General features: G+C 44.4%; 1 protein-coding gene and 1 pseudogene across 2 annotated transcripts in view; both read right to left on the reverse strand.

Annotated features, from left to right (window-relative positions):
• The window catches only part of MCCC2 (methylcrotonyl-CoA carboxylase subunit 2), a 77346-nt gene extending 61498 nt beyond the window's left edge, over positions 1 to 15848 (reverse strand). For both annotated transcript variants that reach the window (XM_061393316.1, XM_061393315.1), the window contains exons 1-2: positions 15550 to 15848; positions 10314 to 10380 (exon numbers count right to left, since the gene is read on the reverse strand). In XM_061393316.1, coding sequence (XP_061249300.1) covers positions 10314 to 10380; positions 15550 to 15678 — 196 coding nt within the window. In that variant the 5' untranslated portion in view covers positions 15679 to 15848. The remainder of the gene's footprint in view (positions 1 to 10313; positions 10381 to 15549) is intronic.
• LOC133233481 (peptidyl-prolyl cis-trans isomerase FKBP2-like) lies at positions 1659 to 10307 on the reverse strand (annotated as a pseudogene).
• Positions 15849 to 17900: the final 2052 nt, after the last annotated feature.

A 17900-nucleotide genomic window follows, 5' to 3' on the forward strand; every position in this document is an offset into this window, starting at 1 on the left:
GTGTGAATTAAATCAAAGGGCTTTCCTCCTTTCTCCCAGCCCCAGGGAATTCAGAGTTCCTAAGTGAGGTATGTGTGGGGGTAGGAGAGAGTGGGAACAGGAGGGTGACAGAGGGCAGAGCAAACTTCTGAGTGACATTTTCATCATCATCTCGATGGCAGGGACAGTTTCACGGGTATATACGTATGTCAAAACTCATCAAACCGTACACTTAAAATACTGCAGTTTATCACATGCCAATCATACCTTAATAAAGCTGTTTAAAAATAAACATTAAAGAAAAGTGAACCTAAGGCACTACAAAGAAGACGAGGCTTGGGTGAGGGTCTTTGGAGAGCCGAGGGACACAAGGCTCCACTCAGTGGCCGCCAGGATAAGGACAGCAGGGGAGGGTGAGATGAAAAAGAGGTAAGAAAACAGATCTGTGGCTTGTCTGGTTTTTTTTAAGTACTTAGACCAATATTATTCTTCTGCCTAAACCCTGACTTTGCTATTAAGAGCATCTAGTGAATTCAGATTTTATTAGGAAAAACCAGAAAGAGTGCTATCCTTGATATAAATTCTCAGGTCACAGAATTCATGCAGACCACAGAAAGACAGCATGTCACAGCACCTTAGTTTTCTAAACACTAACTCTTAAAGACTTTTGCATTAATTATCTCCACTCCCACAGACTCAGAGCTGGAAAAGCCGTGTTTTCCTTCAATCTCATTTACCATATTGCACTGATTCTAAAACACGCATTTTGTTCACATTTTAACACTCCTCAAATCAGGAAGGATTTTACAGTTTATACCATCTTTTCATTCCTGTCACCAGGGGGCAGTTGAGACATAGCGGTCAGCCTCTGCATGCTCAGCACAAATGCTTAACTGTGGTCACTTCAGTGATGCTATACGCATTGCTGGAGCTACAGACATGCAGTTTAACTTCCACTCCAAAGTGTTTTTAAAACTACACAAAGTCCTTAAACAACAAAGTCCTACTATATAGTACAGGGAACTATTCAACACCCTGTAACAAACCATAATTAGAATATGCAAAATGTGTATATATGTATAATTGAAGCACTTTGCTATACACCAGAAATTAACATGACACTGTAAATCAACTATTAATAAAATAATATTTTAAAAAACATACATAAGCCTTATCTTAAGGTCATTAAGAGGCCCTTGTTTCAACCACCAGAACTCTTTGCATTTTTCTATATCAATAAAGTTATTACCCAGTTTTAGAAAAACTAAGCACTTCTGAAACTATCAAAACACTTACAGGCCTTCAGTTAACTTGTTAATCAAAATACTTGAGTTCTGGCTAGCACAAACAACACAGCTGCGGCAATGCTCGTTCCACCTGTAGGAACAACTACGTCGCTCCCAGCCGTCCCACATGCCACATGCTTAGCCGCTGTGTGCTTAGCCGCTGTGTGCTTAGCCGCTGTGTGCTTAGCCGCTGTGTGCTTAGCCGCTGTGTGCTTAGCCGCTGTGTGCTTAGCCGCTGTGTGCTTAGCCGCTGTGTGCTTAGCCGCTGTGTGCTTAGCCGCTGTGTGCTTAGCCGCTGTGTGCTTAGCCGCTGTATGCTTAGCCGCTGTGTGCTTAGCCGTTGTGTGCTTAGCCGTTGTGTGCTTAGCCGCTGTATGCTTAGCCGCTGTGTGCTTAGCCGTTGCAGTCGTGTCTGACTTTTTGCGACCCCATGGACTGCAGCCCACCAGGATCCTCTGTCCATGGAATTCTCCCAGCAAGAATACTGCAGTTGGTTGCCATGCCACCCTGCAGGGCATCTTCCAAACGGGGGGACAGAACCTCTGCCTCCCTCCTTGCAGGTGTATTCTTTACCGCTGAGCCACCAGGGAAGCCCCTACATACTCTGTGGGAACCAAAGGGGAAGCAAACATGGTGCCCTGAGAAGAAATCTGAAATAACAGTAGCAATGAGGCGGAGGAAAAGAAGACACAAATCGGAGGACGAGAATCCACCCATTATCGCCAAACTTTTTACTTACCACAAGTTCTCTTAGATGAAAACTTGGAGGGTTAACCTCCGAAGCAACTTGAAACACTGTCCCTTCCTCTTACCTGAAAATTACTTCGGAAATGTTATGAATTCAAAACTGAGGATATCTATACATGAGGTCAACGGGGACATAAAAAGATGCTCAACATCAATATGATTAGAGAAATGCAAAACGTAACTACAGTGAACTGCCACCTCACAGCATTCAGAATGGCCATCAGTAAACAGTCTACATATAACAAATGCTGGAGAAGGTGCGGTGAAAACGCCTACACTGTTGGTGGGAATGTAAATTGGTACAGCCACTATGGAAAACAGTATGGAGGTTCCTCAAAAAACTAAAAATAGAGTTGCCACGTGAACTGGCCATCCCACTCCTGGGCACATACCCAGACAAAATCATAATTTGAAAAGACACATGCACCCCTCTGTTCATAGCAATACTATTCACAACAGCCAAGAGATGGAAACAAGCTAAATGCCCACTGACAGATGAATGAAGAAGATGTGATGGATACACACATACACATACACACAACAGAGCACTCCTCGGCCATAAGAGAGAATGAAGCAATGCCATCTGCAGCGAAAGGGAGGGACCTACAGACTGCTCACTCAGGGAAGTAAATTAGAAAGACAAACACCATGTGATGTCACTTATACATGCAGAGTCTAAAACATGACACATAGGAACTTATCTATGAAACAAAAACTGCCACACAATCGCACTCATCTCACACGCTAGTAAGTCATGCTCAACATTCTCCAAGCCAGGCTTCAGCAATACGTGAACCATGAACTTCCAGATGTTCAAGCTGGTTTTAGAAAAGGCAGGGGAACCAGAGATCAAATTGCCAACATCCGCTGGATCACTGAAAAAGCAAGAGAGTTCCAGAAAAACATCTATTTCTGCTTAATTGACTATACCAAAGCTTTGACTGTGTGGATCACAATAAACTGTGGAAAATTCTGAAAGAGATGGGAATACCAGACCACCTGATCTGCCTCTTGAGAAATTTGTATGCAGGTCAGGAAACAACAGTTAGAACTGGACATGGAACAACAGACTGGTTCCAAATAGGAAAAGGAGTACGTCAAGGCTGTATATTGTCACCCTGCTTATTTAACTTATATGCAGAGTACATCATGAGAAACGCTGGGCTGGAAGAAGCACAAGGTGGAATCAAGATTGGTGGGAGAAATATCAATAACCTCAGATATGCAGATGACACCACCCTTATGGCAGAAAGTAAAGAAGAACTAAAGAGCCTCTTGATGAAAGTGAAAGAGGAGAGTGAAAAAGTTGGCTTAAAGCTCAACATTCAGAAAACGAAGATCATGGCATCTGATCCTATCACTTCATGGCAAATAGATGGGGAAACAATGGAAACAGTGACAGACTTTACTTTGGGGGCTCCAAAATCACCGCAGATGGTGACTGCAGCTATGAAATTAAGACTCTTACTCCTTGAAAGAGAAGTTATGACCAACCTAGATAGCATATTCAAAAGCAGAGACATTACTTTGCCAACAAAGGTCCGTCTAGTCAAGGCTATGGTTTTTCCAGTAGTCACATATGGATGTGAGAGTTGGACTATAAAGAAAGCTGAGCGCAGAAGAATTGATGCTTTTGAACTGTGGTGTTGGAGAAGACTCTTGAGAATCCCTTGGACTGCAAGGAGATCCAACCAGTCCACCCTAAAGGAAATCAAGCCTGAACATTCTTTGGAAGGACTGATGCTGAAGCAGAAACTCTAATACTCTGGCCACCTGATGCAAAGAGCTGACTCATTTGAAAAGACCCTGATGCTGGCAAAGATTGAAGGTGAGAGGAGAAGGGGATGACAGAGGATGAGATGGTTGGATGGCATCACCGACTCAATGGACATGAGCTTGAGTAGACTCCAGGAGTTGGTGATGGACAGGGAGGCCTGGCGTGCTGCAGTCCATGAGGTTACAAAGACTGGGACACAACTGAGCAACTGAACTGAACGGATGAAACAGAAACAGACTCATATACGTAGAGAATAGACTTGTAGTTGCCAAGAGGGAGAGGGGGTCACGGAGGGATGGACAGGAAGTTTGGGATTAGCAGATGCAAGCTATTATATATAGGATAAACAAAAAGATCCTACTGCATAGCACAGGGATATTGAATATCCTGTGATAAACCATAATGGAAAAGAGTATGAACAAGAATCACTGAACTTTGCTTGCTATACAGCACAAATTAACATAACATAGTAAATCAACTATACTCCAATAAAATATATTTTTTAATGTGTCTTTAGAGATATTACTGATATGTTACATATGAATAACATAGGGCTTCACAGATGGCGCTAGTGGTAAAGAACCTGCCAGCCAATGCAGGAGATGTAAGAGATGTGGGTTTGATCCCTGGGAGGGTAAGATGCCCTGGAGGAGGGCATGGCAACCCACTCCAGTATTCTTGCCTACAGAATCCCATGGACAGAAGTGTATATCACTTGTACATTATATGTACCTTGTAATACCCACTTTCCTAGCATAACAGTGCTAACACCAGGCAACACCGTGAGGACAGCTGTCTGTCCTTCCCTGGCTTCCCTCCCAAGGAGTCCCACTCAATGCTCTGCTCTCCTGCAGAAATCAGACCGCCAGAGGCTCAGAACCTGCCATCCCCAGCAGAGGCCCAGCGCTGGAGGCCTCTACTGCTTCTTAGTCAGACCCATTAGGCTTAACATCCAAAGGGAATAATTAACTCTTCAGTTCTGCTCCCAACAAAACATACTTTCATTTCCGCAAGCGTTCTGATTCTTTTTCAGGAGACAATGCCTTATTCCAAGATGACTTCAAGACTATGATTCTAGTCATCTTTCTGAAAAGCATACCAGCAGGATATCTTGCCTCTCAAATCATATCCAATAGACAAAAACTCATGTCATTTTTTAACACCATTTCCTCACACTTAGAATAGGGGTTCAGGAGCTACCTGGTCAAAAAGAATGACAAATGTCCACTACCTCTGTTTTTACAACTCACCCTCCTATTTACACACCCCTCTCTTCCTAGACAGAAATTAGGGTGGCAGAGGATGAGCTGGCTGGATGGCATCACTGACTCGATGGCCATGAGTCTGAGTGAACTCCGGGAGTTGGTGATGGACAGGGAGGCCTGGTGTGCTGCGACTCATGGGGTCGCAAAGAGTCGGACACGACTGAGCGACTGATCTGATCTGAACTGTTGCTGTTTAGTCACGAAGTCGTGTCCGACTCCTTTGCAACCCATGGACTGCAGCCCTCCAGGCTCCTCTGTCCATGGGATTTCTCAGGCAAGGATACTGGAGCGGGCTGCCATTTCCTTCTCCAGGGGATCTTCCCCACTCAGGGACAGAACCCTTGTTTCTCGCATTGCAGGTGGATTCTTTACCAGTGAGCCACCAAGGAAGCCCAGGGTGGTCTGGAGACAGTGTAATTGACATTCTTTGCTTTTTGACTGCCTGCTTTCCTTTCCTCCTTTCCTGAAAACCACTGCTACCTCCATGAAGTTTCAGGAGCTGCCAGCTGCACACTGTCTTGGAGTCCTGGTGGACATGGGTCCAGGCTGGCACTGTGAAGTACCACACCCCACTGGATACAGTGACTGGGCTAAGGAGAGAACACGGGACCCCAGAGAACCCATCAAAGTTTTCCAGATTGGAGGTGAAAGGATAACTAGATCTTTGCTTCACATTATAAACTGATTGTTTACAATTTACTTCAGATTGTTGCTGGCCTCCGAGCAACCTAGCTCCCCACCTCATGGAGAAAGAGAATGTGGTCCAACATACACAGGCATCCTTAAATGAGAGAAAAGGGGCAGAGACAGTGAGTCCTGGAGGGCTTGGAGTCCCCTGGTCATTCAGCACTTCCTTTGCATGGTTTGGTTGTTGGCTTCCTGATTAAACAAGTTTGATTTGGATCTTTGTGACTTACAACCAAAGGGACTGGATACAGCCATTATCAAAATAATATTCTTCTTATATTACAAGTACCTAACCTAGAAGAAATGGCTTCCCAGGTGGCACAGGGGTAAAGAATGTGCCTACCAATACAGGAGACACAAGAGACATGGGTTCAATCCCTGGGTCAGAAAGATCCACTGGAGCAGGAAATGACAACCCACTCCAGTATTCTCGCCTGGAAAATTCCAGGAAAGAGGAGCCCAGTGGACTAAATCCATGGGGCCAAAAAGAGTCAGATACGACTGAGAACACAGAATACAGAAGGACCTATAGGAAGTTTACCATCTTCGCCTGTTTTTTTTTTTAATTCTCCCCTATATCCTTATAGATAGAATGGGAGCAATTACTGCCATCTGAATGAGGTCTTTGCTTCACCTGGCCCCACATTGAATTTCATATCCACTTGTTCATGTCATGGTAACTTTTAGAGGATTTAATTGATTTTGACACTAAACTGCTGCTGCTGCTAAGTCACTTCAGTCGTGTCCAACTCTGTGCAACCCCATAGATGGCAGCCCACCAGGCTCCCCCGTCCCTGGGATTCTCCAGGCAAGAACACTGGAGTGGGTTGCCATTTCCTTCTCCAATGCATGAAAGTGAAAAGTGAAAGTGAAGTCAGTCTGTCCGACTCTTCGAGACCCCATGGACTGCAGCCCACCAGGCTCCTCCGTGCATGGGATTTTCCAGGCAAGAGTACTGGAGTGGGGTGCCGTTGCCTTCTCCGTTGACATGAAACTACTACAGTACAAAAGGCAGAGACCAGTATATTCCAAATGGATCTCTTTTATGGTTTTTTTCAATTAACTTTGATTAATCTATTAAGTCAAAAGAAGACAGAAATGTGTGCTTTGAGTAAATAATGCTTGTACTTCACAGACCCACTCTTGAGTCTCAAGTTACAAATGAGGTACTGAAAATGTTCAAGAGGGATTAAATAACTGGACCAAAGTGGTTTACTTATTGGAGTAACTACCACCCTCAAAATTCTACAAAGGATGAAAATACTGAGCTTATTTCTTTCCTATTGCCTATACAAATGAATACACAATTTTAGATGATCTTTCTGTCCATCTGCCATCAATCAATTACCTTGTCTCCATCCTTCAAGTGCTCAGAAGAAAAAACATATAAAAATATTTTAATTTAAACAAATCCACTAAGATTTTGCCAAATTATTTCACTAATGACTTCTACTCAAAGTCTGTCCTCTGAATGTGATAAGATCATATCCAGGAATACAACACCCTTAAACTACAGGTTGATAGACCAAACAGATTCTATCTATGAGGATTTTGAAGAGAATTCTTTTTTTTGTTTGTTTGTTTTGGGGGGATCTTAAGGTTTTTGATGGGGAAACAGTGAAAACAGTGTCAGGCTTTATTTTTGGGGGCTCCAAAATCACTGCAGATGGTGATTGCAGCCATGAAATTAAAAGACGCTTACTTCTTGGAAGAAAAGTTATGACCAACCTACATAGCATATTGAAAAGCAGAGACATTACATTGCCTACAAAGGTCCGTCTAGTCAAGGCTATGGTTTTTCCAGTGGTCATGTATGGACGTAAGAGTTGGACTGTGAAGAAAGCTGAGCTCTGAAGAATTGATGCTTTTGAACTGTGGTGCTGGAGAAGACTCTTGAGAGTCCCTTGGACTGAAAGGAGATCCAACCAGTCCATTCTAAAGGAGATCAGCCCTGGGTGTTCTTTGGAAGGAATGATGCTAAAGCTGAAACTCCAGTACTTTGGCCACCTCATGCGAAGAGTTGACTCACTGGAAAAGACTCTGATGCTGGGAGGGATTGTGCGCAGGAGGAGAACGGGACGACAGAGGATGAGATGGCTGGATGGCATCACCGACTCGATGGACGTGAGTTTGAGTGAACTCCGGGAGATGGTGATGGACAGGGAGGCCCGGCGTGCTGCCATTCATGGGGTTGCAAAGAGTCTGAGAGGACTGAGCGACTGAACTGAAGGCTTTTTTTTCTTTCTTTAAACAGTCTGGTCCCAGATGGGGGCCTCTCCACCGCCCCTCTCCAGTTTGGCTACAGTTCTGAACGTCGCTCAATTTTGAGCAGCTCCACCTCGATCACCAAGTTTGCACCACCTGGAATCTTTGGGGGAGCTCCCTGATCTCCATACCCCAGCTCTGATGGACTCACCAGCTTCTGCTTTCCCCCCTCACACATCCCTAACAGCCCTTGGTCCCAGCCCTGGATGACCTGACCTGTGCCCAAGGAGAAGACAAAGGGCTGGTTCTGGGGCAGGCTGCTGTCAAACTCTGTTTCGTCTTCTAGCTTCCCCATGTAGTGCGTGCGCAGGACGTCCCCTTTGTGCGATTTGATGGGACAGTGGTACCCGCTTCTTGACTCCGACCTGCAGCTTCTGTTTGCCCTCGGCCCCTGTGGCCATGACCACGGCACTCAGGCAGATGGACAGTACTGTCAAGACCCAACTCAGCCTCATCTCTCTCCTCGCTGTGCCCCTGGAGTCAGAGAACTCTTTTTAAATGAAGGCCATAAAATTCAAATAGCTCCTTCTCAGGTACTTCAACATGAGGACTCTTACTTTGGAAATGGCTATTATTTCAAGTCACAGAGCCTTCTAAAGTAAATTATCATATATACCAATAAAGGCACAACAGAAGTTGAATAAGTTAGTACTTATTTAAACATTATTTAAACACTTATTTAAACAAATAAGTTAGCACTTATTTAAACATTAGCATTTTATATTCCTATGATGCAATTTCTTCCAAGAAAAAGAATGTCTATTATGTCCACAATTTAAAAATAAAAAATGACAATTTACAAAGTTTTTTGGAAATCTCATTTAATTAGCAATAAACCCACACAGAAATTATTTCCAAATTATACAACACAGCAGAAAAAGCACAATTATGCAAAATACAGTATATAGTATGAATATGATGAACAGAAAATGTTTTTAGTTTCTTCAAGTAAAACAAAAATTTCAGTGTGATCCTGTGACTGAAATAAAAAGCTTAAGAAGAAACAGTTTAAAATACTGATGAGGAAGTTCTCTGGTGCTCTAGTGGCTAGCATTTGGTTCTTTCACTGCCATGGCCCAGGTTCAATCCCTGGTTGAGAAACTGAGGTCCCACAAGCCACAGAGTGTGGACCAAAAAAAAAAAAAATGATGAATCTGAATTTCTACTTTCCCCCAAATAATGGCAAAAAAACTGACCAAATACCAGGAAAAAATAAAATGTCTGCATGCTGACAAATGCAGGCTTTTTTTAATTGAAATATAGTTAAATAACAATATTGTGTTAGTTTCAGGTGTGCAGCAAAGTGATTCATTTATATATATTTTTTTCAGTTTATTTTCCATTACCAGTGATCACAAGATAGTAAACACTGTTCTCCATGTTTAGTAAATCCATGCTGCTTATCTATTTTGTGTGTATTAACTTTTTATCTGTTAATCGCATACTCCTAATTTCTCTCTCCCCCTTTCCTTTCCCCGAAGTTTGTTTCTTATGTCTTTGTGCCTGTTCTGCAGTCAAATGCTCCACCACTGAGCTATCCTCCATGTGTGTTTCTGCTTTGTACATAGATTCATTTGCATTATTTTTTAGATTCCATATATAAATGATATTATATAATATTTGTCTTTCTCTTCCTGACTTACTTCACTTAGTATGATATTCTCTAGGTCCATCCATGTTGCTAGAAATGGCAATATTCCATTCTCTTTTTATGACTGAGTATATATCCACATGTATATATATATACATATATATCACATCTTAAACCAATAACCTGTTGATAGGTATCTGGGTTGTTTCCATGTTTTTGGCTCTTGTAAACCATGCTGCTATGAACACTGGGGAATTAAGAGCTTTCATCTTTTCCAGATATAAGCCGAGGAGTGGGATTGTTGGATCATATGGTAACTCTATTTTTACTTTTTAAGAACCTCCACACTGTGTTACATGGTTTCCCTGATGGCTCAGGGAAGAATCCACCTGCCAATGCAGGAGACGCAGCTTCAATCCCTAGATGGAGAAGATTCCCTGGAGAAGGAAATGGCAACCCACTCCAGTATTCTTGCCTGGGAAATCGTGTGGACAGGGGAGCCTGGTGGGCTACAGTCCATGGGGTCGTAAAAGAGTCGGACACGAGTTAGCAACAACAACATACTGTCTTACTCAGTGGCTGCCCCAATTTACATTCCCACCCACAACAAATGCACAGTCTTGAAGAGTCAAAGCGCTGATGCTACTAGTTTTTCTAAAACAAATAAAGGGACAGCTTAGTTAAAAGCATAAACTGAAGAGTAACTGAGCGCTTACCTAGTCTGATGCTCTGTGCTCGCTCGTGGAGTTGATTTACTAGTGCTTTCATCTGTTCATAGTTTTCCTAAAAGAGAAGCAAGGAAAAAGAGAGAGAGTATTATAGGAAACCAATATTTTGTTTTTTTTTTTTCCACCATAACGAGGGTTAAGGAGCACAGCATTAGATGCCAACCGTATGTGGCCTCCACACTGGGCCACTTCCGTACTGAGCCAACTCCAACATAAACTAAAAAAGTTAGCTCATGCCTCTCTGTCTTTGCTCAATGTCTTCTGCACTACCACGACCCCCCTCTAGTCCATCTATATAAACCTCATCCTCTATTTATTTATCTATTTATTGGCCACCCCTCAAGGCATGTGGAAGCTTAGTTCCCTGATCAGAGATGAAACTCATGCCCCTGGCATGCATGGAAACGCTGAGTCTTAACCACTGGACTGCCAGAGAAGTCCCTCACCATCCCCTTTTAAAGCCTAATTCATATTCCATCTCATCTCCAACTTAGTTTTTGGCTACTGCCACTCATTTTACCCACTTCCTTCCTTACACGCCTACTGAGCTTACCTCTACTTGTTTTACTCTGTTCGGGAATATAACCTCTTTGAGGGTTAGAATGCCATCTTCTTTTTCTGTCCTATCAAATACTATTGTGAGGAGACACCAACCAATTCAGAAATACTTGCTTTTACACTTACTGACAATTTACACTTAAAAACAAAGCCCAGGGGAAAACGGATCCTATTTTATGTTTTAAAAGGATCAGAGGGAAATTCCCTGGTGGTCCAGTAGTTAGGATTCCAGGCTTTCACTGCCCTGCCAAGGGCACAGATTCAATCCCTGGTTAAGGAGCTAGGATCCCACAAACCATAAGACACCGCCAAAAACTAGAAAAATAAAATCAATCTCTGAATCTGTCCACATTATGTGATTTGACAAGTGGAATGTAGGCAAAAGGGACAGTGTACCAACTGCAAGCAGAGGCTTTAAGAGGGACAAGGTACTTCCACACTCTTTCCTCTTGTGCCCCAGACTTCCATGATGAGAGGAGCATCCCACAGCTGCCACTGCCCCTTCATTCTGGGTCCTGGAATAAGAAACAAGTGGAGCAGGGACTTCCCTGGTAGTCTAGTGGTTAAGAATCAGCCTTTCGAAGCAGGGGATGTGGGTGCGATCTTTGGCTGGGGAACTAAGATCCCACATGCCACAGGACAACTATACCAGTACATACCAGTGAAGACACAATGCAGCCAGAGCTCGAAGCCTGCAGTCGGTTGCGGAGGAGCGTGCTGGACACCACTGTGGGGCCCCGAGGGTCCTGAATTCCTACTGGGTTGGTGAAGATTCTACGTACAAATTCTTTGATATTATCCTCATTGATCCATTCCATAAAGTTATCAGAAGAAACCCTGGCACCCAGTGGATCACCAAACCAGCCCACAAGCACAGGGAAATGCGGGGGCTGACATCTGCAGGCAGAAAGAGCCGCGGCCTGGGCAAGGGCCACAAGTTCCACCACACTATTGGTGGCTCTCGCCGGGCAGCGTGGAGAAGGCGCAATACTCTCCAGCTCCACCGCTACTGCTAATATAGGCAATGGTCAAGTCATTCCACTCTTGAAAATGCTATTGAGAAAACTGATCACTGGTGTCAATGCAAGTTTAATTGGCCTCCAATTTCATGTTGTCTACAGTTCCCATCCCTGCTCAAACCAGCCTCACAGTTCCAGACTTGCTGGGCGCCAGCTGTGGTTGCCCTTACCACCTCATTCTGCTTGTTCCATCACGTCCTCCCGTAGACTAGGCTTCTATTTCCCAGGGTGGATTTGAGTGTAGGAAATACAGAAGACGAATTACCCCAATTCTTGGCTTGCTATCTTCATAAATGGTTTGATTTTGAAATTTAATTGCTGGTTTTCTTGAACCAGTTTTTTTCCTTCAAGGGTCTTTAAAAAGGCCCACTTAAGTGATTTCCAGAAAACAGGCTTGCAAAACCTTTTAAGACCCAAATTCCTTCCAACTCAAAAAAATCTTAAACCATATTATTTTGTGTGTGGAGGTTGTTCAACTACATAATAACAGAATAAATGTCTATTAAACCAAAAATAAAAAATAAAAAGAAAAAAGAAAAGCAACAGTGTGGACCTGAATCTAATATGGCCCTGGAGCAGAGCTGCCATCGCAGCCCCAAGTGTGAAAACTAAATATTGTTCTTTTGAACACTAAAATCTTGGGATTGGTTGCTACTCAGCATTACTGAAATAACATCTAGCTAAAATAGATCACAAGATGACCTTGAGAAGAGGAGGCAAAGTAGCAAGAGCTAATACTTCTTGAGGGTTTATTGTACTTCAGGCACCGTCACTAACTGTCTTGATAAATGAAACATACACCTAATCATTAATGCCACAACACAAGTGAGGCACAGAGAAGTAAGTGATTCGTCCAAGATCACTCAGCTAACAAGCAGTAGAATTAGGATTTTAAACCAAAGCTCTGGAATCTTGTTCTTAAAGCACAACACCTCTTCTGCCCACTGAAAGGGCCACTGTTAACATTTCCTCCAGGTTTTCCCCCTCTATGGAAAAATGTTCCTTGTTTACTTTTAAATATATATGAAATACTAAATCAGTGTTTTTTCCACCACAGCACAATTACTTCCCTATTCTAATTACTAGCACACAGACTAAACCAGAACATAAAACATTTTACACAGAGAAAGAAATTATAATCTCAGGCTCACACTCCCTAACCCCTGATTAGCAGCTGCTTATCAAAGACATCAGCCCAGACCTGACCTCAAAAAGACGGGAGACCAATAAGCTCCGGGAGCTCATTCCCTCACAGAGACATCACAGAACAACCCCAAACCGACTAGCGTAACCTTACAGGAGCTCTGGAGAACACTCAGAGGTCTACAGCAATCAAGAGAACACACCACGAAGAAGTCACATTCGATGCGGCGGGAAACCCATTCTCTACCCTGCTGCCCTGCCAATTATTCTGCCACGTTGACAGTATCATGCCACTTCTCTACTTAAATACCAGCAAACAGACTGCAAAGGGACATCAAAACGTGGCTCCGGCACATGGCTTCCCTCCTCTACCTGGCCACATAAGCAATCCCATCTACCCCATGAACTCCACACCGTGGCCAGGACTTCCAAGTTCTCACTCCCACTAACTGCTTTCATAATTTAGAACCTATGTTCTCATGACTTCTTTTGGTTGTGCAGGCCCATTCTCCACCCTGAACCTGGACAGTTCTTACTCCACTCAAGAGCCAACTCACTCATTACTTCCTATCTTTCTGCAAACACTTTCTAGGCTTTAGACACCCCTCATCACAATGCACTGCTTTCTTGTCTGTCTCCCCGACAAAAATATGATTCCATTCCTGCACATCTATTCCAAGTACCTAAATAGTGGCTTCCCTGATAGCTCAGTGCCGAAGAATTGACGCTTATGAACTGTGGTGTTGGAGAAGACTCTTGAGAGTCCCTTGGACTGCAAGGAGATCCAACCAGTCCATTCTGAAGGAGATCAGCCCTGGGATTTCTTTGGAAGGACTGATGCTGAAGCTGAAACTCCAGTAAGAGTTGACTCATTGGAAAAGACTCTGATGCTGGGAGGGATTGGGGGCAGGAGGAGAAGGGGATGACAGAGGATGAGATGGCTGGATGGCATCACTGACTCGATGGACGTGAGTCTGAGTGAACTTCAGGAGTTGGTGATGGACAGGCAGGCCTGGCGTGCTGTGATTCTTGGGGTCGCAAAGAGTTGGACATGACTGAGCGACTGAACTGAACTGAACTGAACTGATAGCTCAGTTGATAAAGAGTCTGCCTGCAATGCAGGAGACCCTGGTTCAATTCCTGGGTCGGGAAGATCTGCTGGAGAAGGGATAGGCTACCAACTCCAGTATTCTTGGGCTTCCCTTGTGGCTAAACTGGTAAAGACTCCGCCTGCAGTGAGGGAGACCAGGGTTCGATACCTGGGTTGGGAAGATCCCCTGGAGAAGGGAAAGGCTACCCACTCCAGTACTCTGGCCTGGAGGATTCCATGGACAGAATAATCCACGCAGTGGTAAAGAGTGGGACACTACTGAGCGACTTTCACTTTCACACAGTGCCTAAATCACAATAACCATTTAATGTTTCTGAGTGAAACATTCTCCCTTGATCCCAGGAAATCTAAAAACTTCTGGAAGTCTCTCACTAGATATTATTTCTGCCTCAGTCTGATTTTCTTTCAACCTATTTGCTTTTCCAAAGGGAGGAATTATTTAATACGTCTTTTCTGGGGACTTCCCTGGTGGTCCAGAGGTTAAGAATCTGCCTGCCAATTCAAGGGACACAGGTTTGACCCCTGGTCCGGGAAGATCTCACATGCTGAGGGGCTACTTAGCCCGAAGCCCACGGGCCCAGAGCCTGTGCTCCGCAAAAAGAGAAGCCACCACAAGGAGAAGCCCACACACTTCAACTAGAGAAAGCCCACTAGCAGCAAGGAAGCCTCAGCACCGCCAAAAATAAACATTTTTTTTTAAATAAATAAAATAAAATGTATCTCCTGAGAGTTATCTGGCACAACTTAAACGTTATCTGTATAGGCTTAGAAACCATGGGATAGACTGAAAATTTCCAGCTGATATTTCATAAGCCAGGAGTAGATTGTGACCTGTGGCACCTCCAAATTCCAAGAGGAGTAGATTGTGTGACCTGTGGCACCTCCAAATTCCAAGAAAAGCTATTTAAATACAAGTATTTTCCATTAACATAACCAACTATCTCAAATCTAGTAACCACAGACCAGGGTTAGCTAGTGTTCGGCCAGTGGTTCCCAAAGCTAGCTGCCTCCAAGGCCTTTGCCCCTCCTCACCCCCAACCTAATTAACCATGCAAACACCAGGACCCCACCCTGGAAGACCAAAACGGCCCAGGGTGAGGCTTAAGGTGGCTGTAACTCGAACAAGCTCCCGGAGAACCACTGGCTTTGAGAACCACTGATTTTAAAGATACAAAGGACAGTGCCAGTGCTAAAAGTGAACTAAAATGTATCTGATTTGTTTTCTTTTTCAAACTTCACGACCTCCTAGTGCGTCCCAGAATCATGACTGCGGATCCAGAGAAAAGAGGAGCTACTCTTAAAAGTAGCCTACCCTCTATGCTTCCCAGTCCGGCCAACACCTTGTCCCGTTGGTGAAGAGGAATCACTGACCCGGGCCGCTCACCCACCCTACCTGGTAGATGGCAGAGCTCGAGTCCGGTTGGGTGCCCAGGGTAGCCACGGAGTCCCCATGATAGGAACGCAGCGCTGGGGCAGCGGCGCGGGCGCACGGCCGCAGGGCTAATCTCAGAGCGGCCCACATGGCAGCAGGCACAGAGGCAGGAAGCTGCGTGAGAGAGCGGCCTGCGCCGATTCGGAGCCGAAGCTTTCCCTGCCAACTCCTCGGCTTCGGGATACACTTCGGCCCAGATCCTTGCTGTCCCAACTCGCCTGAAACCTCCGGGATTCTCCGGTAAGCCTAGGCACGTGTCGGCGAACGCGGCCCCTGATTGGTCGATGTTGAGCACCACGCCCCCCTAACTCAGCCAATGAGGGACAGTGATGCAACCTCGCGAGGCCGGTCCGTTCCCGAGCCCTTGAGCATTGCGAATCCTAGGAAGGAGCTCCGGAGCCGCGGCTGAATTTCTTTGCTTGTCTGAGAGCTTCTTCTACGTGCTGTTTTCTTCTCCCCCTACTGCTAGAAAGGGTATTCCGGGACTTGAAAAAGCTTATTCTTATATGAGAGCTGGAAACCGAACAGGCTTATAAAACTGTCCTAAGAAATTAAACTCTTTAAAGGCGATAACCATCCGTTCAACAAATATTTCTTCAGTGTACCCTATCAGGTGCTCTTTTGGAGCTGGGGATACACTGGAGAACAAGCCAAACGTACCCTTTTATAAAGCGGAGAGAACATAAATTTAAAATTCTGGTAGTGATAAAGTACATCTTAGATGTACGATTATAACGTACTTCTAAACCTAGCCTATAACAAGTCATCTCAGTTCAGCCGCTCAGTTGTGTCCGACTCTGCGACCCCATGGTCCCTGTCCATCACCAACTCCCAGAGCTTGTTCCAATTCATGTCCATCGAGTCGGTGACGCCATCCAACCATCTCATCCTCTGTCTTCCCCTTCTCCTCCTGCCCTCAATCTTTCCCAGCATCAGGGTCTTTTCCAATGAGTCAGTTCTTCACATCAGGTGGCCAAAGTATTGTAGCTTCAGCTTCAGCATCAGTCTTTCTAATGAATATTCAGGACTGATTTCCTATAGGATGGACTGGTTGGATCTCCTTCCAGTCCAAGGTACTCTCAAGAGTCTTCTTCAACACCACAGTTCAAAAGCATGAATTCTTCAGCACTCAGCTTTCTTTAAGGTCCAACTCTCACATCCATACATGACTACTGGAAAAACCATAGCTTTGACTGGACGGAACTTTGTTGGCAAAGTAAGGCAAAGTTGCCTATAACAGATCTGAGTGAAAAAGTGAAAAAGCTAGCTTAAAACTCAATGATAGGGCCTACATGGGATCTCATTGTTAAAAATGGCTTGCAAATAAAATATAAAGTCACAGTGACCCATGAAACTGACCACATTGCTCAAGTGACATCCTGTTTTAGCCACTGGCACTCTTTGCCAAGACTAAGTGACCACCCTACCATTGAACACCTTTGGCTTTCTCAAGACTACCAACTGCCAAATTCCATCTGCAGACTAAAGATGAACTAACCACCCCCTGAGGGGACCCAGTTTCCCGCCTGGAGGGTGTAAGAGGGACCCACCAGAAGGGAAGGGGCTGGTTCTTCTCAAGGGCCACTCACTCTCGTTTCCCTTTAATAAACTTCCTTTTCTTTGCCTGGCTGTCCAGTTCATTTTCTTTTTCTCTGCACTTGCCTTACATTGAACATTCAAAAAAAACTAATACCATGGCATCTAGTACTATCACTTCATGGCAAATAAATGGGGAAAAAATGGAAACAGTGACAGATTTTATTTTCTTGGGCTCTAAAATCACTGTGGATGGTGACTGAAGCCATGAAATTAAAAGATGCTTGCCCCTTGGAAGAAAAGGTATGACAAATCTAGACAGCATGTTAAAAAGCAAAGCCATCACTTTGCCGACAAAGGTCAATCTAGTCAAAACTGGTTTTTCCAATAGTCATGTACAGATGCTAAAGTTGGATCATAAAGAAGGCTGAGCACCAAAGAACTTTCAAACTGTGGTGTTGGAGAACACTCTTGAGAGTCCCTTGGACAGCAAGGAGATCAAACCAGTTAATCCTAAAGGAAATCAAACCCGAGTATTCATAGGAAGGACTGATACTGAAGCTCCAATACTTTGGCCACCTGATGTGAAGAGCTGACTCATTGGAAAAGACCTGATGCTGTGAAAGATTGAGGGCAGAAGGAGAAGGGGAAGACAGAGGATGAGTTGGTTGGATGGCATCACCGACTCAATGGATGAGTTTGAGCAAACTCCAGGAAACAGAGGACAGGGAAGCCTGATGTGCTGCAGTCCATGGGGTCGCAAAGAGTCAGACACA

The sequence above is a fragment of the Bos javanicus genome, chromosome 20 (genome assembly GCF_032452875.1).
Source record: "Bos javanicus breed banteng chromosome 20, ARS-OSU_banteng_1.0, whole genome shotgun sequence".
NCBI classification, from domain to species: domain Eukaryota; kingdom Metazoa; phylum Chordata; class Mammalia; order Artiodactyla; family Bovidae; genus Bos; species Bos javanicus.